Raw genomic sequence first — 19,510 nt, forward strand, 5'->3', positions numbered from 1 at the left:
AATTAAAAATAATAACAATAATATCCTAGAAGGTTTAAATAGATTTTATTTAAGACTTGTTTTCTAGTAGAAGTGAGTAAAAAAGATTGCAATTTAATTGATGGGAGGTGGATGTGCATATGAAGATGATTTATTTATACATGATAATAAAATATTACAAAAATGTAATATAATTAATGATCTGAAGTTAGATATGAATTACAGAGTTGTTGGAATAATGATTTATTATGTGTCTTGAAATACGATAATAGAATATGTCTTAATTCTTGATGATTTTGAATGATCTTTAATTTTTGTTTTATTCTGAAATTGTGGTAGAGAAGAGAATTTTAGTGTATTGAGTAATATTTTTACTGTCTAAACTTTTCAAACAAATTGTTATAAACTATATATACTTCATTTTTTATTAATTTCCTTTTTTTATATATCACACTTTCCATTACCTTTTTTTTTATATATAATGTTTTTCTTATTTACAATTTTTTTCTAATTTAAATTTCTATAAAATATATCTACTTACAAGTATTTATTTATCTAATTTTTCACTTTTCTAATAACTATATCATACACACCTTCTAAATATAATTACCTATTCAATTTTTCTTTTCAATTTAAACACTTTTATTCCAATTTTTTTCCTCAAAATATTTCATTTAAATTCATTAATTTTTATATTTTCTCCACTTTTTTCTCCATTCCTTTATATTTAAAAGCAAAATTTAAAAATACTAACTCGGCTCTCCGAAAACTGGATCCCAATGTAAATAATTGATATAATTGCTATTGGAAAAAAATATTTTAGTGAAAAATTCTAAACAAAATCCATAACATTTATTTTACATATTTTAAAAAATATTATATTTGAATCTTCTATTACCAGTAGAGATAAACTATAAAAAATCGTTTTTCAGACATCAAATATAAAATTTATAAATATTTGAAACACGAAACCTATTAAAAGCATTATCAGAAACTAAATATAAAATTCATACATTTTCCAATAATTAACTATTTTAAGCAATATATTTTAACAATTGGTTTTCCATGATAATTTTTCTGCAATAAAAAAACTGGTATTTAAAAAAGCATTAATTTTAATTTTAATTTTTTTTTTCATTTTTAATTCTATCTTCTCACTTCTACTTTCCTTTTTTTTATATTTCCAATCAAAATGATTTTTAAAAGAGTTAGTGCTAGGTTCAACAAGAAGACAATATTAATACACATATATTATAAATTAAAATGAACAGTCTTAAACATTAAGAATGACATAATGATATTGAAAAATAACTATAGTAATTATTAAAATATAGATGTTGATAGATATTATAAATAATAAAGTTATTGTTAACAAAATGTGAATCGTTTCTAAGGACAAAAAAGATACACATGCATAACAGATAGATGCTTGAAGATGTAGAAACCTATGTAAACAAAAGATACCTAAGAGGTATGTTATATTATATAATTATAAATTATATAAATTAATAATAAAAATTTATTTATATATATATATATTTTAATTGTTTTAGTAAAAAAATGTTTTTTTATATGTATAATGATAATAAAAATTTATATAATAAATTTAAATGTTTGTTTATAAAATTAATATATTTTTTATTTTAAAATTGTGTTAGAAGAAGTATCCGACCGTCACAAAACGCAATGTGTGGTTGGGCTAATGGGCCGTGAGGAAAAGAAGGTCAGAAGAAGGATCCAAAAAAAAAATTAGAAATTACACATGAAAGAGTAGAGAGGTGAAGAGAAGAGAAGAGAAGAGAAGGGTTGGCGAAGAAGATAGGAATGGAAGAGGGGAAGAGTATGGGTCGAAAGGAGAAGAGGAAGGCAATGAAGAAAATGAAGCGGAAGCAGACAAGGAAGGAGGCGGCGGAGAGGGAGCGGCGGGAGGAAGAGGACCGCCTCAACGATCCGGAAGAGCAGAGGCGGATTCAGCTGCTGGAGCAGGAGGAGGCAGACAGAATGCAGAGGGACACCATCCTCTTCCAGGAGAGGGAGAAGGCTTTCATGGATATCATAATCACTCGACAGCAGCAGGAGGAGGAGCAGCAGCAAGAGCAAGAGCGAGAGCATGAGCAAGAGCAGAGCATCGACCAGGACCATGAATTTGAATACGAAGATGGCCCTCCTGAGATTATTTGGCAAGGAAACGAGATCATCTTCAAGAAGAAACAACTCAGAGTGAGGGTTACGGACACGCACCATGACCACAATAGACCTACATCCAATCCCTTACCTCCGGAATCATCCGTATCGGAATCGGAATCGGAATCGCGCACTCAGACCCTTCAGGATGTTGCTCAGCAAATACCCAATTTCGGAACTGAACAGGTGCCTTTCATTTCAGTAATTCTCTCTCTCTCTCTCTCTCTCTCTCACTGCTTCTGCCCTTTCCAGGATAAAGCTCATTGCCCTTTTCATCTAAAAACTGGAGCATGTCGTTTTGGTATGCGGTGTAGCAGAGTCCATTTTTACCCTGATAAATCATCCACTATTCTTATCAAAAACATGTACAACGGACCTGGCCTTGCTTGCGATCGGGACCAAGACGAGGGCCTCGAGGTCTGTTCATTCACTTCATCGTATCCTCTTCATTCTTCTTCACTTACTTACATCAACCAATGCTCTTATTTCTTGTTAATCATCAACTATATCTCACTCCCTTCTGCTATTTTATTTAGTAATCATCCTCATCATAAATCTAATTCAAACTATTCTAGTCTATCCTATATCTTCATCCTTCCCCTTACATCTTACATACATTAATTTTTGCATCATTTTATATCCTTACATTCATTTTTCATCATTCCAAAATCCATGCACTTCTTCATCTGATATTTCTCCTTTTTAAACCAGTCTATTCAATTCTTTGACATAATAATAATCACAGATTCATTGCAAGATTCATTTTGCTGGAGGCTAATGATTTTGGCCTTGGTTGCTCAATGTTAAAGATATTGGCTGTTGTATCCTACTTGCTGAGCCTGGGAAAAGGCTATCCCTATTAATCCCTCCACTCGCTTAATTCGTTTGACTTTTATTGTCCTTGCCCCTTTTTCCTTGATTTTATTTGCAATTCCAACATTCGCTCGCATCATACTACTTTGACAATTTGTTTTTCTGGTAGGAGGGAAATATTTTTGTTTCTGATAATGTTTGAATTAATATTATGGCAGCATAACATTTTAAAATGTATTAAATAATTAGACTGATTATTTAAAACATTTTTTCTTCCAGATCTTTGTTAAAAACTTCCAATATCTCATACTCTAATAATTTACATGTTCATGCTCCTTAACCGTACGTAGTTGTCAGGGGTTATCCAAGTCTTGGCTTATGGACCTATGTTGCAGACTAATTGTCATGACCTTCAAAGTGTTTGAGATTGCGGCAGCAAAAGCTTAAAAATATTGACTCAGTTAGTGATTGTTAAAGTTAGTGATTGTTAAAATACATTGTTACTGTGACTTTTCCATTTTGTCTTTTTCCTGCAGGAGGAGGGATAGAGAGAATCTCACCCATAAACGTTTTTGTGTTGTGTTTGTTCTACTTATGTCAATGAAGCTCTGACGTCTTTATTGGAAATCATGCTTTGCATTATATTTTCATGCTTTTTGGTTCTTGTATAATTAATTGGAGTCATTCTAGACTTTTAATTAGAAAAGTGCATCTGACATTGTACTTCATATCAGATGCTACATTTTCAGGGTTAACATATATTCATCATTTTATTTTGATACCGAGACCTTATATATCATTATGAACCACAAAATTCAAGACCTTTACTGTATCATGGAGCACTGGACTCTCCATTTTGGGTTGCTTAGGTAAACCGTTGTAGGGGAGTACTTCTGTAAGCCATCTGGAATGGCTTCACTAACTCCAACTTAGATGAACAATCACTTTGTAACTTCTAATGAAACTAGTACTCTATTTGTTTTGGAATAATACCTCAGACTGTCCTCTGAGAATGAAGCAAATATTTTATTCATATTTCCAATGTTTGCATTGGATTGGAGTAGTGTTAGGATCTCGTAGGTAGTTTGTGTCAATGCAACTTTTATTGTGTACAGCATTTTCTTTTGGCTTCTCTCTTTTATGTCCTACCTGCTAACATTCTGTATAAAGCCGAGGTTGCACTTTCCTTGGGTTTTTGTATGTTATTTCTTCTTGTTGATTTCCAATATTATACATCATCCCATACACCATAACCCAATATTTGTAGTATATTTTTCATCCCTTTTGCTCTTTAGAGAAAGCTGAAATTGACAACTATTTCTCTTTGCATTCTTTTTATAATTCATAGAAACCATTTACAAGGGTTTTACTTTTATCAAAAACTTTTGACAACGTATAAAGACTATTTTAGGCTCCGAAAAAACTAGCACTTTTAGTACTCACTCCATCTTCTATTACTCTCTCTATACACACTTGTACACTATGTGTATGTGTTCCACAATATGTTTGGTAAATTATGATTGTTTAGTAAATATGTGATCCTTTTTTTCCTAAAAATACTCTTACGGACCCTTGAGTTGAACTTCTTTTTGCCTCAAAATAAGTTCATCCAAACGTGTATTAGCTCCAAGAATAAGTCTAGTCATATTTACACTGTTAATAACTCTGTACATTGAATTTCATCAATGCAAACATCAGATTAGAAGTTTTCTTCAAATAGATTTAGTTGGGCCTTCATTACGCAACTTCATGTTAACAGAAATATATTTTGAAAATGTAAGTGAATTTATACAATAATATTGCATGCTTATGAATGTTCCATTTATCTTAGAGGCAATTTCGCATGATTCAATGGTCAGGTTTGTTATATTTATGCTTGTAACATACAAAAAGGTATTAAATGATGAGTGTATTTGGTTGGATTAATGCTTTATATGTATTATTACTACTACCTCTATCTTTATATGTGAAACAAATAACTAATTTGAATTTGGGGAAAATAGTAAAGTTAGTTAATTTTCTTAACATTGCTACAAACTAAAATATTATTTAAGAAATACCCGTAGAAGTAAATATTGTAAGTGTTAGTTGTATATGTTGACACTACTCGTAATTCAAAGGATAGTTTTTCCCACCAACTACTGTGACTTATATAGTTAATTGGCCAATGAATGCATCCACCTTTGTGAGAAATGAATTAACATCTCATCAATAGACTTCACAATAAATTAAGGGTATAAAAGAAAGTTATCGTTTAATATATTTTAGAATAGGTCTATAATTAGGACCAGAAAATGACACCTCTTTGTTTCTTATATAAAGGACCTTATCTAATATCATATTTTAATGCATAATATGTTCTTTGACCTGTTTAACCCCTTTTCCAGTATACAGATGAAGAGGTTGAACGTTGCTTTGAAGAATTTTACGAGGATGTCCACACAGAATTCTTGAAGTTTGGGGAAATTGTGAACTTCAAGGTTCTTTTTTATTGCCATGTGTGTGTATAAGTTTAACTTCTCAAATTTTGAAAATATATTTCTCGTTTAAGTTCTGGCATTTAATTCATACTAACATATTGATGCAATTTTCAATATCTTCGAATGAAGTTTCATGGGTTCTCTGAAATATCACAAACGCTAATCAAGTATGGTTTATATCTAGTTACATAGAGAGGACAAAAATAAAATGAAACCATTTTTTTTATATATTTGTCATGTTCAGTCATTGTTCTTGACCCCTCACCACCTGTGCATGTGTTTATATCCAACATTTTGAAAAAGAATTCTGGGGTTATTGAAAACATAGTTGTCAATAGCATGATATAGTGGGATGGTGTTGTAGACATGCTCTTGGGCACTATGAAACTTAAATAGCATCACAGTTTTAAATTGTGGTTGTGATAGCTGGTGAAATTGGGGCATTTTATGGGTGGTCCTAGGGCATCTGTTATGGGGTGCCAGAACCTTAATTGAGCCCTCTAAGTGTCACCTGTGGCTTTTCAGGGGCGATGGTATTCACCTCTCTTCCATTGAATTGGAGATTTCAACTTTAAATGAAAGCTGAATTTTCCCACTAACTTGAGCATATTTATTCTCACCAACACCCATCTTTCTCTAGCTACAGTTTCCAGCTATGCCTGACCTCTGTCAGTGTGGCCCTGTTCTGTATTCTTTGCCCATTCTTGTTCCTACTCTGACTATCAGGGTTAACCACCAGTCAGTTTTGGGCCTAAAAAACCCAAACCAAAATAACCTAAGGACACAAATATTTTGCATGTTTCTGTCTATACAGTTTATCGGGTTATCTGGGGTTGTGGGTTGGGCAGATTGTGTGCACATGGTCAGTGCTGTATTTTATGCTTTACTGATTGGAGAATACATGGATGAGGTTGCACTGTTGCATGCATAGCTTCTGTAGGTTAGCAAGGAGGGCAGGTTTGATGTGGCATATGAGGTTGTTTAATATGAGTTTGAAGTGACTCGGTGGAGGTGATTCAAGGTTTGGATGGCTTTGATGGATTGGACTAAAACCAAGAGATGATTTAAAGGGAATATAGAGAACCAGAAGAGACGAGAGTTTGTCCTGAGATGTAAGGTGACCTACCAAATCATGCTTTCAGTTTTGTGGTCATTGTCATCGTACAAGGGAAGTTTCTAAACATAAAATTTATAAGTTGTTAAAATATACCATCTAACTATTAAAGTCTTATCATAGGAGGAGGGTAGCATTAGGTCATCAGTAACCAATACAAAATTTCTATAACACAGGAACTGTACAACTTCTACACCCTAAATTCACCACCAAGATCTTAAGCAAAATAGTCCAGTGGTTCTAATAGATTCAACAGTCAAGGCATGACATCAGAGCATAAGAATCTTGTGACTATCCATGCGGTATCACAGTCCTGAGGTTTAACACTGTTGTCATACTGCAGAATATGTGACAATCACTGCCATGCCCGTTCCTGAAGCTCAAGTTATCTTCCAGGTTTTAACAATGGTTCTAATAGATTCAACAGTCAAGCCATGACATTACAGCATAAGAATCTTTTGACTATCCATGCAGAATCCCAGCCCTGAGGATTAACACTGTCGTCATACCACAGAATATGCGACAATCACTGTCATTATTCCTAAAGCTCAAGTTATCTTCCAGGTCTACTATCTTTTTTAGTTATTCCTGAAGCTCAAGTTATCTTCCAGGTCTACTATCTTTTTTAGAACCGCTTCTGGACTCTTCTATTCTTCAATTTTTGGTTGGGTTTGGGTACCAACAGAACACATTTGAGAAATCTGACCCTGACACACGTCACTTGCACCGATATAAACCAAAAAGATTTAGCTGCTTAACCTGCTAACCAGTTCCACCTGCATTTCTCCTTTTTTTCCTTTATCGGATTTGTAAGGCTTCAGTTTGATAACAATTTTATGTTCACCCTGGCTTATTATCTTCTTTTTCTCTTGCCTTTCCCTTTGTACTCTGCTATTATTTATTTCTCACTATCAATATGCTTTAGTTTCAAATAATTTGGTATATTTTAGCATGCATAGTATATATTATTAATTATTTTGCCTGTATCTAAATCTTTACTATTGAGACCATTCTGCTATCCACCATCCCATTGCAGCAATTTCAGGATCAGCCGCATGGAATTGTTAACTGATTTAAGAGTAAGCGCAAAAAGGAATATAGTTTTTCCTTTTTGTGAAGCAATAGATAAACAATATTTTGAAAACCAAGATGGAAGCACTTGTTAAAACATTTTGAAGATCGAATCATTCTCTCTTTGATTTCCCAGCACCATCTACTTGTACAATTTCTTTCATCTCATGGTACTAATCTTGTTGTCTGTCTGTATATCCTTGTCAGGTGTGTAAAAATGGTTCATTTCACTTGCGAGGAAATGTCTATGTACAGTACAAAGCATTGGATTCTGCTCTGCTTGCTTATAACTTGGTGAACGGTCGCTACTTTGCTGGAAAACAGGTATCACATTTCTATATTGTTTTTTTCAAATGAAAATCATTTTGTTTATATGAATATCAAGAAAGCTTCTAGTAATTCACTTGCCTTTGAGTATTTTTCAATAACTGATCCATTTGATCGTTTTCTCCAATTTATGTCATGTAACTCGCGTTATATTGGTGAAAAATCTGAAAATGTTTGATACAAAACTGGTTCAAGATGGAGCATATTTTGGTTAGAATGAAGTTCTGTATCAAAAGCTTAAATGTTTGATTCATTGGATTTTCAGACGAATTTTTCCAAAAGATGGATCCTTTGTTCATAGATTTAGGATTCGTATGTTTATCTCATCAGGCTATGCTTTATGGCAGGTAACTTGTCAATTTGTTAACTTGACAAGATGGAAGGTAGCCATATGTGGCGAGTATATGAAATCAGGTTTCAAGGTATACCAGATGACTACTATCTTATGTTTTTTCTTTTTTGGATTCAACCAAGTCCTACTGGGTTTCGTTTGTGCAAATCATATGAAATATAAACTCTTGGTTGGTTACAACTGAAGCTTTTAACTCCAAAAAAAGATGTTAGAAAATGTTTTATATCGATGAAGCATGCTCACAGTGGTGTTCCTTTCGTGCATCTTACCAGACTTGTTCTCACGGAACAGCATGCAATTTTATTCACTGTTTTCGTAATCCTGGTGGAGACTATGAATGGGCTGATTCTGACAAACCTCCCCCAAAATTTTGGGTTGAAAAGATTATTGCTTTATTTGGTTATTCTGATTATTACGAGACTTCAAGGGAGCAAGGAAATTTGAGTTTGTCAAAAACAGATTCTGACAGGTGTGCTTTCACTTCATTACATGACATGATTGGTTAAATTCGTTGCTGGACACATTGTAGCCAATGTAGATGGTAGCAAATTTGTGGTAAATTTTTTAGCATGATATGATGGGGGATGATTGTTTGCGATTGGTATTGTAACTGTTGAAGGCTTTTAGAGTATGCATGATGCCACATCTGTTTAATATTGTATTTATAATTCATCCAAAAAGATCAGGGTCAGAATCTTCTGGAGAGAATGTGGGGAGAACATCGGTGGTGAGATTGCTTCTGTTTTCACTAGATACTGACAATTCTGAATTTCTTTATAGTTTCAAAATAAAAAAAAATAAAAATAATCAAGCCCTTTCTCACTAGGCAGGGTTGACTAGATGGATTAATCGTGCCATAATATTCTGTTGTGAATCCTGCTTATAGACAAACCATTAGCTTCTAAATCCTTATTTGTTTCGCCTATGGTTTTTCTGGCTCTGCTTCTAGCTATCCTCCATAATTTGATTTATTCTCCTTGTTGGGTTTTTCCCCAAACCATCAATGATAAGATTCTACCATCTTCTGTACAGTAGGCGCTATCCCAACTTCTTTAATCTGTCCATTTCAAATATTATCTTGTCTAGTTAATCCAATGTAACATTCTCATCTCTTCTACATTGAGTTTAATTTTTTGTTAGCTTTTCATGGTTTAGCATTTAGTTCCACACAACATTACATTTCTTATAGTTGGAGGTTAAAATATTCCTTTGATTTTAAGTGGGTACATTTTAACGTAGATAAACACTTGAGCCGCTCTTCCATTTCATTCTTCCTGCATGAATCCTATGGTTTACATCACCTAATTTCTCCATGTCTTGTATGATGAACACTCGACGCTTAAGCTATGTAACTTGTGGAAGATTTCTAATCTAAGACTTCCTATCAAATAGAAGAAAAGTTTTTGAAGACTCCATTGTAGAATTTTGCTTTCTCCCTTGCTGCGTTGAGGGAAACAACAATAGTACTAATAATTGGATGGAGTTTAAAGTTGTTCAACGTCTTGATTTATTTGATCATATTTCGTTTAATTATGTTAATATTTCTGTATATTTTTCCATGTGAGTTTATACTTAATCTCTATCATAATGTTTTGAAGGTATCACTGTACAAGGTCAAGATCTAGGGAGATGGATAAGATAAGTTGTGGTCATTCTGGTAGAAGAAAACATGAAGATGAAAGAAAGCAAAGAACTCCCAATGAGGATCGGAATGCTAGCTTTAAAAACACTCATAAAAGAAAATCCCTAGGCAGAACCCCTGATACTGATTCTGACAGAGAATGGTTAGAAAAGGAGGAAAATAGGGAAAGACGCCATGAGTACACTAGGAATGGGTCGTTTAACAAGAACAGGGATGACAATAGCGGAAGCCATGAAGAGGATTCTGATGTGGATTGTGATACTAGGGACAATGAAAAACAGCATGGTAGAGATGTGAGAAGGCACCGTATTAGCGAAAGCTCAAGACATCAGGGTGGTGATGCTTCTGAATCCGACAAAGATTTGTTTGGTAGAGTGGCCATGGAAACAGTACATGATTATTCTAGGAAAAGCTCCAGACACAGAAGATCGGATGTGTATAAAAAGAAGAGATCAAAATGACAAAGTTGATACAGATGGATGGATCCCAGAAGGACAGTTACAGACGAGATCATCACAAAAAGAAGTGATCAATACAAGAATTTGATTCCATCATTGTGGATATCATTTGGAGGAATTCTTTTTCTGATGAAAGTTTTGTATTTTTTTTTTAAATTTCTTCCCAAATTTTTTTTTTCTGTTAATAATATATCGACGATATTTGATGCACCCAAAAACTACCTTGACGCATATTAAAATCCCTCCAAAACCATTTAGTGTCCAAGTAATTTTTACAAAATGCGTACAAAACTACGCTTTATATATATTCATTTTATTGATTGTCATACACAACGCAAGGGAACACAAAGAAAACAGACAAAGATTACAAGCAGAGTTTTTTGAAAGATTAATAATCCAACAAGAAGTGAAAAATCCTGTAAACTATGGATATGAGCTGAAGGATGAAACAATTTGATGCAACTTTAACAACCTTTGACACTATTACAGTTCTATATTTATCTCCAAGCACTTAAAAGATGCTAAGATGTTTTTAGGAAGGTACATAAAAAAAAAGAACAAGAGGAGCAAAAGGGGTAATTGATGGAAATCAAACTACTTCTCTGATTTGAAAACATGGAAACAAGCAGCGAAACACATAAGAACCAAAGCTAAAAACACGTCCAAATTGACCGCTTGATCTTTCTCTTTCTCGTCTTGTAGGAATTACTGGGACTGGAAGGCCATAAACAGGTTCTGAAACCGATACCATATATTGATGATATGATGATGAGTATGGGGTGCAGCTGACAGGGCTGGAATATTGTGGTTGAGCCACTTCCGTCTCCGGCAAGAATGTGCCAAAGTTGTGTTCTTCAACATGAAGCCACGAAGAAGGTAAGGGTGGAGCTGATGGCTGGGTGTTGGATGAGGAACAAGAGCAGCAACAGTAGTGTGGTTCATTCTCATGCCTCTTCTTCTTCCTTTTCTTTTTGGACCACAACCTGAGTTTCTTCACAGCTTTGATCACGTTTTTCATCAAGCTTCAAATGGGGTAGGGATTTGCCTTGGCATTTTCATATATAGGACAACTTTGAAAACTGATGCACCGTTAGGAATAGGAGCGCCCTCAAAGACGTTTTCATTACTTTTCAAATATTTTACCGTTATCTATCCACAACTATTCTACACTATATTTACGTTACATTGTCCACTCTTTTATTTATCATGATTTCCCTTATCTAATCCAATTTCTCATCGGAGGCCGTGTCAAACTCTTATTTGGACTGCAAAATTGAGCTTACGCCAGACATGAGATCTGATTCAAATTATTGGAATGGTTATTCTATTTGTTCCTTTTCAAGTATCACATTTTTTACGAAAAGAGTAACTTATCTTACCTGTTAAACTATAGAAAAAATAAATTATAAGAATGAAAACTAACGGTTAGAGTTACTCTTGTAATCAATTAATCTCTCCTCCTTTTCTTTAAATATATAATGATTTATTAAAATTAAATAAAAATCTTAATTTCTTTAGAAAAGACTCTATAAAAACAGTTAATAAAAGAAAAGAGTAAAATTCAAGTTAGAGTTAAGGACAAACCCCAGCAGCAAAGAATGGGAGATCTAGGGTCTAATCCCGAAATAAATACAGTGGAATTCCAGTTTCTAAATAATATTAAGAAAACATTGCCTGATAGTAATATATGGAATATTAATAAAAAATTGGAACAGAAAGTAGCAGGCATCAGAAGGGTACAATGCCACAAGTAACAGATTTTTCGGCAGAATACCGAGTCGTTGCAAGAAGTCACCAGTCACATAACCTAATCTGCTGTCATAATATTCAGATGAAACTTTCTTGTCCATAAAGAAAATGAAACTGTAGCAGGGGAAATTATTAGTATAAAAAAAGTTTAGATCAGATTGTATACAGCTCTGCAAGTTAAAAAAAATGGCTCGATATACATACATCAAATAGTATGTATATTATAGAAAGCTATATATACAGAGATGAGATGCATCACATCAAGTGAATTACAAAAGAACCAAAATAAACAAATGCATGCATAGTAAGATACTTAACCAAAAGACATTTCTTCAAGCTCGCATCTCAATACAAAACTGAACAAGCAATGGCCTCGAGACTCTGAAAACGGAGCTATGAAGGAAATAGAAAAGCCACAACACCCCTAGCCTTATCTCTCAAGGTAGAGCAAACAGCATTATAACACATCAGCCCTCTGCTTTGGTGCTGTCATGCTGTTCCTGTAGCGATGCAGAATACACTAATCATATCCTCCTCATAGGCAATGAGGAAGTGCTTGCCAGGTTCATCTCGTTTCTCCTATAGGCCGTGATGAAGTGCTTGTCAGGTTCTTCTTTCACGTTCTACTTCCTACTTTCATTCAAATATCGTTTGTATAACAACTGAAATATTTGAAGACCTAAGATGTTAACAACCGGACCCCACAATAGATGACTGGTCATCAGGATTGACTACTGCTTCAGAGTCCATTTTGCTGGGTTTAACTTCCTCATTGATTGGAAGTCCTATTTTCGGTGAAAGCTTCTTCACCTCCTCAGCAGTATAGATGAAAATTTTCCTCACAATGCTACAAAACTCACTGCGGTCAAAAAGCAAGACATAATTTAATATACACAAAAAATTGTAAAATGTCATGCCACAAATAAAGTGTCCAAGTAAATATATGCTAGTCTCAAATAATCTTACAGCCATGGATCATCCCCAACCATCATCATGTCGTCTTCATTATCAGTGTACACAACCTGCCATTTCTTTGTGGATCCACAGAGTTCATCCTTGATGTCAAACATTTCTTCCAATTTCCTTAGCAGATCCTCATATCCATCAAACCGAGTTAAATCCACAGCCCTTCCAACCGCCATACCTTGCATGTGAACCTGGAATAATACAAAACTTGAATCAACTAAATTTGAACAAAAGAAAATTATGCCAACTGCCAAGAATATTACAGGATTGCAAACTGAATTTGAAAATCAGAAAATTATGCCAACACCAACACAAATAAATAATACTACCTTTGTGCAGCTTCTTATTTGCCTACTTTGAGACTCCTGGGGAGACCGCAAGCATGATTTTTCAGCATCACAACTTACCGAAGGAATATCATATCGATTAATATTTGATGGTTCAGAATGCTGGTCAGACTCAGCATCCAAAGATGGAAGGGGGCCATCATCACCCACCCTTCCTGACAAATTGACCATTGGTAGACTTTCTTCCCCATTGCAATTATCAAGTAACTGAATCCCAAAGAGCCTACAGCCATTTGCAGCCCCTTGTCTCTTCTCTCCAGATTCTTTAAGTGCTACAGGTGAAAAAGATTCTGTAGAGTTTTCCGTCCTACTAGACCAAAATATTGATTTGTTGGAAGCAGAACAATTCCCACCAAAACCAAGGAAGCCAGTTGCAGTAGAATTGAATTTGGCTGGTGGATAGATGTCTCGCCCGTGTTGATGGTCACGATAAGAGAATGGTGCAGAATCAACTGGTGATTTCCGTACACCTGATCCACACGGAATAAGAAAATTTGAGTCAAAGCAGCATGTATAAAACAACTTTATGGAGAAATTATGTGTGGTCAAGCCACCTTGCATAGAAGAATCAGGCATTGTTGAAGGAAGAACATGAGGCCGTGATCTCTTGTTTCTTTGGGATGGCTGGGAGTTTGTGGGAGGGGTAGACACAAGTGGCTCCAACTCCCATGGAGAAACTCTATCAGGACGTAAAATAGAAGATGGTTCATCCCATTGAACCTGAAATACATTATGGATCATCAGACTAATGAACCCAAAGCTGCTAGGTAAATTTCACATCCTGGTAATTTATTGAGATGTCAGCATGTTGTCTTCACTCATCATACAAACAAAATCTGAGCAATTTTCTGGCATCTAAATTCCTTTTTTTTTTTAAAAAATTATTTCGCCATGGGCAAGTGTCCAACCATCAAGGAAATATAATTATTACTAGATTGTTCCATACACAAAGCATTATCATTACTTACCTTTCTTGATCAATTCAAAGAGAAGGAAGAATAATATCTGTTTTTTGACTTACCAAAATTAAAACATACTCGGAAAGCTTTTAAAAATATTGAATTCCACCAAATGCAACCTACAAAAGATAAAAAATAAAGAATTTGAAGTAACTAAAGCCATACTAACCTTTAATGATCTCCACTCAGAATTAGTCCAGACTGACGATTTATTATCTCCAACACCCACAATCGTACCACTGAACCTGTATTCAGGGGGAGGGGTGAGTTAAGCAGATTGCGCAAGGCACTAAAATCAAAATATAAATTTTCAAAGCAACCAGGTAGTTCACCTTCTTTCAGGAACTTCATCACCTTCAAATCTCATTTTGAATCTCATCCCAACAGAAAGTTTATGACTTTGAGCTTCAAGATACTTGTTGACACTCACAATAAACTCAGACCGGCTAGTTCTATAAAATAAATATTAAAGCAACAAATTAAACTTAAATATTATCCTGGTCAAATTATTTCACCAATAAAGAAAATAGTCCACTAACTGCATGAAGGCAGGCAAACAAATGTACAAATACAAGAAAACACAATTATATGTTAGTTCAAGGTATCATTAACGTTAGCAGGACATAGCAAATTGGACAAGAAAACCATTACTTATACCATTTATGAGATAACTAATAACTTCATAGCATTAAATACAATACCTGGGCTTGTAAAATACAGAAAACAAGGTTCCTGTGGCAATGGCATGAGATGCAGTGGCCAGAACACCCAGATGCATACTATGACTAGATATAACAGAAGATGGCATGTTGCTTTGCTGTCTCATGAGCCTCCTAACTCCAACTCGCAGCTCTCCATTTTCACCCCTAGAATTGCATACAAGAAAAGTAAAAACCACAATCATTAAAAAAAGGGGGGGAAAACAATGAAAAATCTTGCCCTCAGAGGAAGGTACAATACTTCAACTAAACAACTTGCCTTAAGAATATAAATGCATCACCAGCCACTAACTTTTTGGAACTGACAAAGACACTCCACCCAGTGGTCAGTAAGTGGCGCCTGGGTTGCCCTGCAGATTACTCTGCACAGTCAGGAACTTACTGACATTACGAACATCAAAGCTAATCTCATCGCCCCATATTATACAGGTGGATAACATAATAGCAGGGTGTTCCCATGAAAACCCACAAGGTTATGAATGTCATCCAGTTTTACGAAGCATAACCTTTCCTAGAAAAGCTACTGACGAGTAAGATTCATTCACCTTAAACATAACAGACCATGCGAAAAGTTAACATTAAAGTAAACTATACACCCCAAAAAGTAAAACCTTAGAGAAGCTCTATTCCGTCAGTAAGAGAAAGATGAAGCTATAGGTCAGCTAGCAATAGGAAAAAGTGATATCATAAATATACATTACAGAAAAGATTGATACCATACATAAAGGAAACCAATCCCTTTCTAAATAAAACTTTCTACAAACATTTTCTAATGAGCATGCCTGGAAAAACACACAAAAGTCTTCAATTTGTTTTATTTTTAAAATTTTGTTATGTATTCCAAAAGCAGTGTGCTTACTCACCATATTAAATCTACAGTAATACACAATGCCCACACCCTTTAATGGGTTTTCATGATAAAACAGTCCAGAGATTGGGGGTGTGAGCTGCAAGCTACTTACCTCGAAAAATATGTCTAAAATGCCATTCATTGCCATGCAAATCAGTTGCAACCAATTCTTGCCATGGTGGCTGCTGCGTCATATCCTGAACAAAACATGGAAATTATATAGTAAAGGATCACAACAATCAAGTGTGTCCAATGACTTTTAGAAAGACAAAAATTACTAACCAGCGGTGGCAGACAATCATCTGCATGTCTTCGAAGAACAGAGAAACCTCCATGAGTGCTAGTGTCAGAAGCTGTGAGTGTCTTGCAAAATGAATGAACTGTACATCTTGGAGGTTCTGGTAGAGGATCGTCAGGGCTTGTAACCTCACTTTGCTAAACCAAAAAGACAGAAAATAAAAAATAAACAATGAGATTAAAAAGAACACTAAATGGGCGTGAAACAATATGAATGGAAAATGTATTGAGAGATAGTCGAAAACAACAGAAAATGTTTAAATATAACAACCATGCCAAGCAAAGAATAAGCGCACTTACATCTGCTTCAGGAAGCAAAGTTATTTGTGCATATACTTCATCTGTTTCAGGTTCAGCCTACATGACCAACATGAATGTAACCATAGAGTAATGATCATAGTAAAACACAAACACTTGAAATCATAACAGAAGTATCTAGTAAGATTGCATAAGAAATTCATGACTCACTCGAAGATGAACATTGACCACTTTACATAATATTTTAGAAGGCAAATTAAAGGAAGGCATTTGCTGCTCCAATCCCTGATTCATAGATGCCTCGAGCTATAAAATAAAAAAACACACGTAAGATAAAACAACAAAAAGCATATAGTGCTCAAGCTCAACACAAAAGAGTCTGGAATTATGTATCAAAGTTACTTGTAATTTATTATTTGAAACGCTATTTATAAAACAAATTGGTTCCTGACAATGAAATAATCAAAAGCACAAACATAAAAAAATCAAACGAGTACAAACTTATATGATGCATGCAAAAGAAATGTGACCAAACACAACTTATGCAGGTTTAAAACTCAACAAGCAGCATACCATACACAAAGAAAGATCCCAACAGAAAGAAAGCCAGGTCAAGAACAGATAAATATTTTGCAGACAAAATTCTTGGGAGGAAATATTGAAAAGTAAACGATGTCAGCACGAATAAGATCCTAAATGGAAACAAAACAATTAAGATAGTATCCAAAAAATGGTCCGGAGCTATGTACCTGTTCCATATGACCTTGGGGGAAGTAATAAACTCTCTCCCCTTCACGCGGAAGAGTGACAAGGGGTCCAGCACAGGCATGCCACAATTCCTTGTATAAAGCATCATTGGTTGCACCTAAAAACAATGACAATAAATGAATAGGTAATGGATGACCCAAATAGCCAAAACTACTACTTATTATATGATATCACTTTACTGAAGCTGTAGCAAAAATTATTAGGTGCAGCAAAAATTTTATGAGGAAACAGAGAAGGGGTGAATGGAGGGATTATAGTAGAGGCAACTCATAGCTTATAGTAGTGGCAAGGCAAGTACATATTATATTTGGTAGCAAAGCAAGCATGTTGAAAAACAGAGTTGTAAATGAGGGATTAATGAATGAGAAATTATGAGAAGCAGCATTTGCATTGAATGTGAATTAATTGTTAATTATTACAAGGGCATAGCAATAGTGAGCAAATATGAATAAGAATAGTAAGCGGTTATCTAATTTAGGAATTGGTAGCAATGAAATCAGTAACAGAATAGAGGGAAACCTGGCGCAGCGGAAGCCATGTCGACCAGGTTGTAGTATTCTGTGCCCTAACTATTCGATGAGAAGAAAAATTGAGAGGAGAAAGAATGAAAATGGTGAGTGTGGATGGATCCACTCCACCCGAATTGCAGAAGGAAGTGGGTAGGGTTTATGAACTGCAAACCACGCACAGATCGAAATTGAATCGCCGATAAGGTCGTGTTTGGTTGAAGCCGACACCAACCCTCTTTCCAATTTCCAATTTCCAATTCTATACACTGCACCGCACCGCACGATACTATTACTACTACTCTTCCCCTTATTAGTATTCCATGCTAAACAATTTTTTATTTTACATACACAAATTATTAATTCTGATACGACACTAAATTTTCTGTTTTAACATATTTCTTAATTCAATCAACTAACTTATTTAATTTATATTGATCACTTCAATTAAAATAATTGTAACATTTAATAGAAATTATGTTAATCTTATTCATATATTTTATTTATATCAATTTCTCATTGTTTTTATTATGATGATTATTATTCATAGTTATAAATATATTGTCCTGGGCGAGATATTTATCATTCATCCCACCTAATAAATTGGTTTTCCACCCTGGATCTCCCCATTTGTATTTATGAATGAGATTTTAATTTATTTTTTCTCACTTTTTTTATCTCTTTTAATAATTTATCATTTATTGTTTATGGGAGTCTAACTTAAATCAGTAGTTTAAAGTTAAGAAACTTGAGTTTGCTTTATCTTTTTAGAATTCAAGAACACAACACGAAATCAAAAAATATTTATCATTATATATTAATATAACTTGTAAAAATTATATATTAGTAAAACTTTGCATCTAAAAATATAAGAAAAAAAATATTTCTTTTGTTTAAGATTATTTAGGATTTTCTTTCACAACATAGAGATTCAATCATATTCTCATCAAACCATCATACTGTTGACCTTGTTTTCTTATGCACAACCAAACCTAGTCATGAGGCCACCATGAACTCATAAGTGTGTGGTTTGAAGTAGGTTTCACAAATCAAAAGAATTTTTTTTGTATCACTTATTATTTTATTAGTAAAAATATATATGCGTAGTTAAATTTGTGTTCTCTAATTATAATATTGTATTTATAGTGGTTATAATTTAATTATTTTTAGACATATTTACTTTTTCTTGCCAAACATTCATGGAATGTTAAGATAATACTGTTATTTTTTATTTAGTTGTTCTTCAATTAAAACAAAAAACAGATAATGGTTTGTTTAAACAAAAGAGTTTACGAGAGTAACACTTATGTTTGAGATAAATAATTTAAAAAGAATAAATATGTATGATAATTAGAATAATCTCTTTTATTGCTATCATAGATAATATTTTTTTATTTAATTTTTCATAATTGTTTTGTGTTATCATTGTATTATTGGTGTTAAAATATGTATTTATTTCAGTTATTTTAACTTGCAAGTGATTTTGACTAGGTCGTCTTATTTAGAAGTACGATGTCTGTATTTGTTGAATACTTATTTATTATTATTTTATTTTTATTTCATTACATGAAAAAGAAATTATATTTTTTTTAAAATAGAAAAATTGGACAATTAATTTACGTTCGAAAAAAATATAATAATCTAAATTAAGTTTCCTACAGACATGTATAA

General features: G+C 33.9%; 2 protein-coding genes across 4 annotated transcripts; one reads left to right on the top strand and one right to left on the bottom strand.

Annotated features, from left to right (window-relative positions):
* Positions 1-1,705: 1,705 nt before the first annotated feature.
* LOC137832938 (zinc finger CCCH domain-containing protein 5) lies at positions 1,706-10,638 on the top strand. 2 transcript variants are annotated; one of them, XM_068641344.1, is made up of 7 exons: positions 1,706-2,349; positions 2,416-2,580; positions 5,364-5,474; positions 7,849-7,965; positions 8,316-8,390; positions 8,593-8,789; positions 9,919-10,638. In XM_068641344.1, exons 1-7 carry the CDS (start codon positions 1,804-1,806, stop codon positions 10,421-10,423), a joined length of 1,716 nt encoding a protein of 571 aa, XP_068497445.1. In that variant the 5' UTR covers positions 1,706-1,803; the 3' UTR covers positions 10,424-10,638. The 2 variants fall into 2 exon arrangements, with proteins under 2 accessions (XP_068497445.1, XP_068497446.1); XM_068641345.1 differs by having other exon boundaries at positions 1,707-2,349; positions 5,364-5,456.
* Positions 10,639-12,284: 1,646 nt separating this feature from the next.
* On the bottom strand, positions 12,285-18,243 carry LOC137832941 (auxin response factor 1). Of its 2 annotated transcripts, XM_068641349.1 has the most exons (14): positions 17,853-18,243; positions 17,315-17,430; positions 16,776-16,871; positions 16,608-16,664; positions 16,293-16,445; positions 16,123-16,207; positions 15,420-15,510; positions 15,143-15,307; positions 14,774-14,893; positions 14,611-14,686; positions 14,037-14,202; positions 13,465-13,952; positions 13,136-13,326; positions 12,285-13,028 (listed from the first exon to the last, which is right to left on the bottom strand). In XM_068641349.1, exons 1-14 carry the CDS (start codon positions 17,869-17,871, stop codon positions 12,857-12,859), a joined length of 1,995 nt encoding a protein of 664 aa, XP_068497450.1. In that variant the 5' UTR covers positions 17,872-18,243; the 3' UTR covers positions 12,285-12,856. The 2 variants fall into 2 exon arrangements, with proteins under 2 accessions (XP_068497450.1, XP_068497449.1); XM_068641348.1 differs by having other exon boundaries at positions 13,465-14,202; positions 17,853-18,236.
* Between the last annotated feature and the right edge of the window lie 1,267 nt (positions 18,244-19,510).

Source organism: Phaseolus vulgaris, chromosome 6 (assembly GCF_000499845.2).
Source record: "Phaseolus vulgaris cultivar G19833 chromosome 6, P. vulgaris v2.0, whole genome shotgun sequence".
Taxonomy (NCBI): domain Eukaryota; kingdom Viridiplantae; phylum Streptophyta; class Magnoliopsida; order Fabales; family Fabaceae; genus Phaseolus; species Phaseolus vulgaris.

Bases quoted from the DNA above. Each gene is read 5' to 3' on its own strand.
- LOC137832938 (XM_068641344.1), top strand. From the start codon at position 1,804: ATGGAAGAGGGGAAGAGTATGGGTCGAAAGGAGAAGAGGAAGGCAATG. The intron at 2,581-5,363 runs GTCTGTTCATTC...CCCCTTTTCCAG, and splicing joins ACCAAGACGAGGGCCTCGAG to TATACAGATGAAGAGGTTGA. The intron at 7,966-8,315 runs GTATCACATTTC...GCTTTATGGCAG, and splicing joins GCTACTTTGCTGGAAAACAG to GTAACTTGTCAATTTGTTAA.
- LOC137832941 (XM_068641348.1), bottom strand. The intron at 15,511-16,122 runs GTAAGTAGCTTG...AGTAATCTGCAG, and splicing joins TTTTAGACATATTTTTCGAG to GGCAACCCAGGCGCCACTTA. The intron at 15,308-15,419 runs GCAAGTTGTTTA...ATGCAATTCTAG, and splicing joins GATGCATTTATATTCTTAAG to GGGTGAAAATGGAGAGCTGC.